Source organism: Olea europaea, unplaced genomic scaffold, assembly GCF_002742605.1.
Source record: "Olea europaea var. sylvestris unplaced genomic scaffold, O_europaea_v1 scaffold190, whole genome shotgun sequence".
NCBI classification, from domain to species: domain Eukaryota; kingdom Viridiplantae; phylum Streptophyta; class Magnoliopsida; order Lamiales; family Oleaceae; genus Olea; species Olea europaea.
The window spans coordinates 16,809-26,736 of NW_019236807.1; the positions used below are offsets into that span (position 1 = coordinate 16,809).

A 9,928-nucleotide genomic window follows, 5' to 3' on the forward strand; every position below is an offset into this window, starting at 1 on the left:
TATTTGCAAGATTATGTCATGTCATGTCAACTAGGATTAGGAATTTATGTTACTTTAATTATTTTTTACATACTTCTAAAGAGATTTTTTGCTATGCCTAGCAACCATCATGAAATCGAGATCAATTATTTATCTTTTAATTCTCATGTATAAAGCATTATATAAAAGAGCTTAGAAATTAATTATCTAGCTCAATATTACTGCAATATCACACAAAAAAAAAAAAAAAAAAAAAAAAAAAAAAACTCCACGATGTCTTTATTGACTCAAATTTTGATAATTACTTTACCAATAAAAAGTGTTTTAACCCAAATTTGATCCATTATACAAGAATATTAGTCCTCAAACTTAGCTGCATACAAAACAAAGTATCGTCGATTAAGTTCGTTAGCAGTCTTTTAATTCATTTGAAGGTTTTTTGACAACGGAATTCGAGTTTTTCATTCGTAATACTTTATAAATGGCATCATCAGGTGTGAATTTTAGTATCATATGAATACGTATAACACAAAATTATTCGAAGAAATACTCTAAAAAGAAAATTTAATTGAACGTAAAGATCAGCTAGAGCATACATAGACACTATTTTATTGAGATTAATTTCTCTTGGTCATTAATGGTGTTTTTGCTGTATATGTACCATATAATCAGATAGATGTCTTCTTATGACCATTTTCTGAAATGCATCCAGATAGTCGAATATGAATCGACACTTTAAAAATTCCAACAGCATCATATTAGGATTCTTCACTCAAATTGTATATAGTGCTGTCAATTTTTTATTGTATTTCCCTTTCTTTTTTTCTTTTTTTTTTCTAAATTATTATTCAAATGACTTGTTCTCTTGCCAGTAGACACCTTTATAATCCACTAGTGCAACTTTAGATGCTATGTTTCCACTTATGATTCAGGGCTTTACGGTTCATTTATAAAATGTTGTTCGAAGAACTATATGATCAACAATTCGACATAAATTCCACTCCCTTAGAATTTCGACTCCATTGACGGCCAAAATTTCGAAAATTTCATCAATTAGTTACCTATATTTTTAGGCAAGTATGGTCAAAAAATTGGATTCCAGTATGATATTCTCATCATGACAATTTGTACCTCTTAAAGGGTGAAATAATGTAATGTGCGGGAGAAAAAGTAAAAGTGGGATTACAAAAAATTGGTTTCCAGTATGATATTCTCATCATGACGTTTTGTACCTCTTAAAGGGTGAAATAATGTAATGTGCAGGAGAAAAAGTAAAAGTGGGATTAATGGAAATCTACTGTGATTCCACTTTGAATACCCAATAAAAAACTCGTGTTAATGGATGCAGCAAAGAGAAGTTTATGCATATAAGATTTGTAACACAAGTGCAAACACTTTCAAACAAGAAGAATAGCAAAAAAGCAAAAGAAAAAGAAACACAAACTCCCAAGCATAAAAGTATGAAGAAATAACGGACTTCAATGGAAAGAATTCAAGCATGCTGATCATTCAGAAAAAGAAAAACACAAGGAAAACTTTAGGAAAGCTCAACTACTATATATTTATAGCTTCAATTATAACGATATGGCATTGTATCAAATTTGAGAATAGCTCGATCGGGACATCTATAAATCACGATGAGTGAGGAATGTTGGGGCGAACCACAAAAGGTCTATTAGAACCGGAAATGCTTGATGTCTGGTATTAGGGTTTCCATACTGATGCCCATACCACAGGTTCCTCTTTCCATGTCAAGTATATTCCTACATCATCTGCTCCTGCAGGTAGCACAAGCGACCATCCGGTCCGGTATCTCTTTAGAAGTGCATTAACATCATCGACAACATCATCGCTGTATCCGACCGGGACAAAAGCCTCCCGGAGCTTCACTGACCACTGGCTTCCTCTCTCTCTTCTCTCACTGTCTCCTGCGCAATCAACTTCATCATCACAAGCCAATACACTAACTATGCTTCTTGAACACTCTCTCTCTAGCATCAACCTCTCATTACTTGTAGGTGCAAAGCTTTCTTCTAGCATATCAAAATAGATTGTGTAGAATCTAAGGCATTCTTCAAAGCATTTGACGAAGTCATTTCTTGAGCTTGAGAAATCAGCCTCTTCTTCCACAACAGTCACAACTTTAGGCCTAAGACTTTGGATCATTTGAATAAAAGCCCTTCTTTCTTCCACATCAACTCTTTTCAGTGCTCCAATGCAATTTACTGCAATAGCTTCATCTTCTTGAACACCTAGGCTGTCCTTTGTTAACTCGCCCAAGAAATTTAGGCCATTCATTACCCTAAACTCAAAGGGCACCCCCATTAACCTTGCAAACTTCTCCATCCTTGGAGTTACCTCCTTCATTACGGATTCCACGATGCTCGTTGTCACAACCACAGTAAGCTTTAGATGGGGCGTTTCGTCGTTTCTTGTGGCCAAGGCTTCCAACAAAGTTGGCCATTGAGTACACAAAGTGTTGCTGATATCAATTATATGAAGTTTTTTCTCACCTTCTAAGGCTTCCAATATAGCCCCATTTGATGCAACATGGCCAAAAGTTGTCCAAGGACTCACTTCTTGAAATTTCAGTATCAATTTCCTGACAGAATCAAAAGAGTGGCTCTTTTCTGCTACTGAAATTAGGGTTTTGTAACTTCGTTGGCCGGAATCCGTGGCCTTACAGAAGAGGGCTTGCAAGAAATAGAAAGCCAGCTTTTGATCACAATCTCCATAAGGAGATGCAAGTTCATTCAACATCCATAAGAGGTGATGGATCTTAGTAGAGTCCTTCTCAGACATGGCTGTGGCACACTCTATAAGCAACCTTGATGCCCACTTTCCATCTGAATTCTCCCCGGAATCCGGTGACCGGAGTCCAGTTATGTTGCTGTTTTGAGGCTGTCTACAATTGGTACCTTGCATTTCTAGGTGAATACCATTGTTTTGAGGGTTTGTAACATGTAAGAAGGCAGCTTCTTTTGAACTGACAGAATTAGTTCTATCCATCAAATATGAGAAAAAAACCTAAATAAGAACTTAGGAATTAGAAGGCCAGTTTGAGTAGATTTTATAATTGAGGTCCTTGTCAGTGAGGTTTAATTATGTATTTATTTTTTGAGTTTATTAAAGAAAAAAAAAATTAACATATGTAATTACAAGACATGATATGATCCAATCCAATTAACAGCAGAATACTGTTCTCCACACACCGTGTTGGTGCTATGACAAATTAATGACGTAAAAATTCGTATTGGCACTCTCAAGGAAAAAGAATACTACTAAGAAAATAACAAAGAAATTTAATATAAACGTTATAGTGTTGAAAATATAAATAAACGAACAAATTTATTCTCTACGTCAATTGAAATTTAGAAAAAATAAAAATAAAAATTGATCGTTTAGTGTTATACTTCCTCCGTCCCAATTATATATGCTGAATTTCCTTTTTCTCTTGTCGCAAATATATAGGCATGTTTTCTAATTTAGAATATTTTATTTTGTTCCTTTACTAATATATCCTTATTTAATTTTCCCACTTAATATGCCAACTTGTTTAAATAATCCAAATACACACATTTCCACTTCTTGAAAATATGAAACAATTCTCATTTCTTCTTTTTCAAATTAAAATATTCAAATTCTTTACTAATTCCAACAATAATTTACTACTACATATTAAAAATTAAATAGAAGTAAACTAGGAAAGAAATTGGCAAAAATTAATTTTCCAATGACATTAACGAAGAATTCTTAATCCATGTGAAAAATGAAATAAGCCTATATAATTGGAACGGAGGGAGTTCCAAACTCTTAGTCCATTCATAACACAATTATATTTTAACATAAAGAATAAATTAGGTCTGCACAATAAAGGTTATGAGGATAAAAATAAATAATATTATTTCTTTAATAGTTCGAACAAATATCTAACAAGTTCTCATAAAGAAGACAAAAGGTAAATGTCAAATTTTATTGAGTTCAATATATCTATGTATAATATTACAAGTATCCCATTTAGGTAAGGTTAATTCACAATCTAACAAGTTCTTGTTGGGTACAATTTCCTAGCCACGAAGTGCAGAAATAAAGTTATTTCAAAATCTATAATTTGAAACTTATTAACTAATTTAAATAATTATATAATTTTATATATATATATATATAGTTTTTTTTTTTTTTTTTGAGAAGCAACGTCAACAAATAGGTCAAATTCGTTACGTCGACGTTGCAGTCTTTTACTAATAATTATATAATATCTCTAATATATATATTTTATATAATGGAATATTTTTCAATTAATTAATGGTAGCTGATAAAAATCTCTAATCATCAACGTATATATTATAATAATTTTTTTATTAATTTATGTAATGATGGCCTTCCGACTACAAATTAACTTTATATAATGGAATATTTTTCAATTAATTAATGTTTGCTTATGTCATCATGCCATATAATACATACACCTTAGGATTAATTTCATTTTTTGGTTGTTAAAGAAATCTCAATTGAATAAATCAATTTAAATTTATCTCAATCAGATTATTGGATTTCAATTCTGTCAATGTTAGTATCAATTTTAACCCTAGTCATTAACATTAACGTTGGTACATGGACGTTATAAATTAATGGCAATACGATGTTTCTTGCATTACGAGGTAAATATGCCACCTAATCATTGTCGTGACAGAAAAATTTAAAAACAATTTGATAAAATTGATGGCAATTCACCTGACGAGGCATATCCAGAGCTCTATTCATATTAAGTAACATATTTATTTAGAAATTAAAGCTAACGTGAGATCTTAAAAAGTAACAATAGCTAATATCGGTGCTTAGTAGATTATTTTTATATATTTATATCTTTTATTTCTTGTTAATTTCTATCTACGTTGCTCGAGTTTTACAACTTGACATGAATACTCTCACCATTTCTTAGATTTCTTGCTTATTTTGAAGAGTTATTAGGTATGTCCACACGAAGAATTTGAGAGGCTATGAATAAAACTTGTAGATAAAAAGATATTTCTACTAGAATTAGTAAAAATAGTAATTTATCTTTACACTAAGTCCCTGTTTGATATGAATTAAAATTATATTTTTAATAAATTTTTATAAAAGTTTATTAAATGTGTGATCGAAAAGTTGTGGGACCCATAAAAATTGTGATTAATAATGATTGTTTGACTTTAAGTTAAATTAAAATCTAATTTAAAGTTAAAAGTTTGTTTTACTTATTTCAACTCTTACTACCTAAAAATTTATTCATATATAAAATAAACTTATAAATAAATTTCTCAAGCTTGCCCAAAATGCACCTAATTCAAGTTTTACAAAAATATTCTCATAGACTATATATATTTTCTTGAGCTACAACATTCTTGTACTTATATATAGGACAGAACAATATAGTTAGATTATTTGTACTTATACGAGACACGACAATTTTCTAGTAATAAGAGTATATATTCATGGATTTTTTTATTTTTTATTTTTTATTTTTTTGGATAAATAGCCACAACTTTATGGAAACTTAACACGTGTAGTTTAATTTCTTTTCTTTTTTCGAACCGTCAGCACTATGATTCTATTAGCAATTATTTCAGTAGATATCGTGATAAAAAAATTCTTATAATTGACCTTGAGAGTAATTTTGTTTAGTTATTTCCACGAGCAACGACCTGAGCCGAAAATCAAAGTTCGGGTTCGACACGAGCAAAAACTCATCGAGCTTTTTTTTGGCTCTAGTCGAGTCAAGCTTTTGCTCTAACAAAAAATCTGAGCTCCACTCAAGCCGAGCCGACTCTCTCTCTCTCTCTCTCTCTCTCTCTCTCTCTTTTTTTTTTTTTGCCTTAACGGGCGAAGGCCTTATGTAATTTATTATTATTTTTTTAAAATTCTCGGCTCATTACGGGCTACCTGTGTGGGAGTCACATGGGTTGGCATGAGCTCGAGCCGAAGCTCCAAAATGGGGCTCGGCCCGAGGTGAAGCTCGGTTCTTCCGAGCCACGAGCTGGGCCAGCACGAACTTTTTTCCAATCGAACCATGGACCTTCCGAACCAAGGAGCCAAATTTACATTCTTAAAATACAATTTATTCCGCACAAGGAAATACACAAGAAGACAAGTGCAAAGTTTCTGTTTCCTTTCCAATCATTGAACAATTCTCTCTCTCTCTCTCTCTCTCTCTCTCTCTCTCTCTAGTATATTTATTATTATAGCTCAAGTCTTGCAATACATGTTAGATGTCATCTTGTGTTTCATAGCGTCGTGTTGCACAGAAAAGTTAAAGCAGGCCTTCCAACTTTAATAACATATATAGAATCCATTTGGGATGCTCACTTTAAATCGACAAACTTTAATTTTCAAAATGAACATACATCATATTTACGAAAGTAGACGTCAATGTTTGTGGAGATAAGATGATAGTGTAAATATACATAATGATTTAACACCTGACCGCCATTTAATATAATTGACATCATTTTTACTTTATCCAAGGCTTATCTAGACTATGCACGTTGATTACTGTAATTTTCATTTTTTGGTTGGTAACAATCTAATCGTAATTATTTTCACTTGAATGTCAACTAGTACTTTAACTCTATAATTGAGTTGAGAAAAGTAATTAGACTAAATCAATCGACACAAAATTATATGTCATGCTGAGCGGAGGATGATGTTCACAATCCCACATCTTATCCAAATTAAGTAAAATCTCTATACACCTTCGAGAGAAACATTAAGTCTACTTAATTTTGCTAAAAATCATATTTTTAGTAAATTTTAATAAAAGTTGCAGAAATGTCTGATGGAAAAGCGAATAAAAATTGTGAGTTCTATGAAATACCAGATTAAAATTAATTGTCGAATTTAACTTTCATATATATATATATATATAAACCAAACATGGACAAACTTTCTTCTGAACAAACTAATAACCCATCAACAATGGAGTCGTTGATTCGAGTAATACTTCAAAGTATACAGAATGATTTGTTTACAACAAAATGCAGAGAAAACTCTCAAGGGAAGCAATGACCACTAACTAAAGTCAACTAATGCTTCCAGCCCTTTGAGTGACCATCATCCATGTATGGCTCGAGAAATCCTATGAACTGCAAATCACATGATATCATTCAGTTTCTACTAAATATTTTGATGTGAATTACCCGAGTCTTTATCTTCATTAGGACAAAGTAAATTAGACCTTTACAAACATACCTTAGTTCCATCTGCAGACCATCGTGCACCATAACCGTCCTTAATCCTTATCTCAAACACGACGCCATGAGGTGGAACGATATGCATATTCAGCCAGCTACAACGAGTTAGTAGGCAATTAACGATGTCCATGGCAACCTTATTCTTTTCAGAATCTGGACATGGAAATGAAGATAGTCAAGAACCTCATTACCCATGACAAATCTGCAAATGACTAGATACTACTACTTTGCAACTGGGAATCCTGCTATCTCTTTAATGTCCTAAGTCTAGGACCTGAACGAACAAAAATGATGTAGGTCCAGTAGATAACACATCGATGTTCTACGAACTTAACCTCAGAACTTGAACAAAAAATAAGTAACTAATTGTTGGATCCCTCGTACTCTTAACATAACAATTATCTCCATTCACTGTACGCTAATAAGGAGACGGCTACATTTGTATCTCAACATCTTTGCACTTAAATTTACTCGATTTTATACTTCACTCAGCTATATGTCTGGCGAAGTTTCCACTGATCAAACTTCCACATCATTTTAATTACCTTATGACTTGCATAGATTGGTCTCTCTTTTCCTTCAATATCTAGTAAGACTGTTGAAACTATTGTGAACTAAAAGTGAACTTTTTCTTGATTAATGCATTAAAATTAACAATCCCACTTTACATGATCTTTCAAATCAGAAAGAGAAGCTTCACAACTTGCTTAAGGACCCAAGTTGCTTGCCTGTAGTCTCTATCATTAACACGCATATTTTTATTTTTATTTTTATTTTTTTGAAAAAAGACAGTTGCTCAGGCAAACATAATCCTGAGGCGATTGCTTCAACTTGTGAAGCATAAGTCAATAAAGCATCCAATCTAATCTCTACTTGAAGAGAGTGATTAGTATCTGAGGAGAAATTTTTCCTTGCTACAAATTAGTGTTCTTCTGAACACATCAGGCAACTGTAGCATTTAATTACTCATATTTTTTACATGAATATACGAGTTTAAATCTAATAGAGCCAAATCATAATGAACTGACCGCTTCCACATAGGGAGCCCCAATATCCACTGCTGCTTCTATTGACATGCTTTGCTAAGGCCCTCGCTCCATCAGTCAAGGTCGAGCCTTTAACCTCGAGTCGAGAGAAACCATGCATAAGCAGAAGTACATATTATTGGGGATAACTTTAGAAATAGCTATAATATTCTTCCAATTTTTCACAATAGCCTTTCTTGCTAAAAGTACTATATTGCCCTTAATGAGATTATTTGCAAGATTTATCTTATATCTTTAAGGAATTGTCAATCAGGTCCTATATCTATATTTTTCAACCTTTTGAACACCTTTAAATATTCTTTATATTTTAGTAATTCTTCAAAGATTATAGGTTGACCTTTCTTAGTTATATATCCATTAAATAATCCTACTGAAATTTCTTCTTGGATATCCGTATGTTTAGTTATAATATCTTCTACTTTCCTTATTTCTTTATGAGTTCTTACAGGATCAAATCCTATATTATTCTTACAACTATAATCTATATCTCTATATATTTCTTCAATTTTTTCTTTACCAATAGGGAATATAACATCAGATTTTACATCTAATTTAAGCAGAAAAGAAACATCTTCTTCATCTAAAAATAAAATGAGATTTTTATCATTATTAACAGTAGAAGTGGATGCTTGTGAACTGTTCATTAAAGATAATTAAAGCATAAGCATGTAAAAATAAGTAAATAACTTACAGTAATCAAGTGGAAATAAACAGGTTTTCCCTCCAGTATGCTCCTATAGATGCTTTGCATGTACTTAATCAATCTTCTGAATCAAGTAAAGATTTAAAATGTTTTTGAAATCATTTGGGTCCAACAACTGCTTCCGCAAAAAAAATTTCAATTAAGGTTGCATTTCTCATTCTAGATATTTTAATAGGAAATTCTGTCCTAATAAAATATCACATCCAATTGTGGTTGACATATATATTGTATCAACAAATACTTCTCTAAAGGAGATTAGAAATGGTACTTGAGTAGCATACTTGCTGTATATTACTTTATTTCCACCTGCTGTTGTAGCAGTTACTACTTTCTTTGAATTATATTTCCAGTATTCAGATGGAAATACATTAGGTAAACAAAGGCTTATTGTACTTCCTGTATCTAAGTAAGCGTGAAATTTAATTCTACGAAATCTCTATCTGTACTGCCGAGGAATCATGAGAAGCTTAACGAAATCCTTTTATGGAAACTTTGTTGAACATAACAAACTTTACTTTGATATTCATAAACTGAAATTGTACATGTTTACAAACTATATTTACATACCTTTGGTACTCACCTTATGAAGTTTAGAACTCCATAAGTGATTACCTTATTACACGCTTTCCTATCTTCAAGCTATCTAATATTTTTCTGAATACAAGTGGTGTATACAGATTACAAGAAAATTTTCTCTAATGTGTTCTCAGAGAAAAGAGATAGATTTTTCGAGATCTCTTCCTTCTTCCTTCATGCCTCCTTTTATAGGAGAGTTTGGAATCTTATCTTGGACAGGTGTCTTCCACTTTCTTTGTTAGGTAGCAAGGCATCTTATCTCCACCGAATTCTTCATTGTCTTCTTGTTATGTGGACCTCTCCTTTGGAAATTATATGCCTTATCTTTTGAATTTGTCTGCCACTTGTATCAATTGGTGAGGAATAGTTACAATTATAGAGACTTTTCTTGTATT

General features: G+C 32.0%; 2 protein-coding genes across 4 annotated transcripts in view; both read right to left on the bottom strand.

The window, feature by feature from the left end:
* Window positions 1–1,461: 1,461 nt before the first annotated feature.
* On the bottom strand, window positions 1,462–3,096 carry LOC111378915 (protein SHORT-ROOT-like). Its single transcript, XM_023002192.1, has one exon. The coding sequence runs from the start codon at window positions 2,986–2,988 to the stop codon at window positions 1,684–1,686; it is 1,305 nt and encodes a 434-aa protein (XP_022857960.1). The 5' UTR covers window positions 2,989–3,096; the 3' UTR covers window positions 1,462–1,683.
* A 3,799-nt stretch (window positions 3,097–6,895) lies between these two features.
* The window catches only part of LOC111378916, a 22,930-nt gene continuing 19,897 nt past the window's right edge, over window positions 6,896–9,928 (bottom strand). For all 3 annotated transcript variants that reach the window (XM_023002195.1, XM_023002194.1, XM_023002193.1), the window contains 2 exons: window positions 7,207–7,361; window positions 6,896–7,100 (listed from right to left, as the gene is read on the bottom strand). In XM_023002195.1, the coding sequence (XP_022857963.1) occupies window positions 7,041–7,100; window positions 7,207–7,361 (215 nt within the window). In that variant the 3' untranslated portion in view covers window positions 6,896–7,040. The remainder of the gene's footprint in view (window positions 7,101–7,206; window positions 7,362–9,928) is intronic.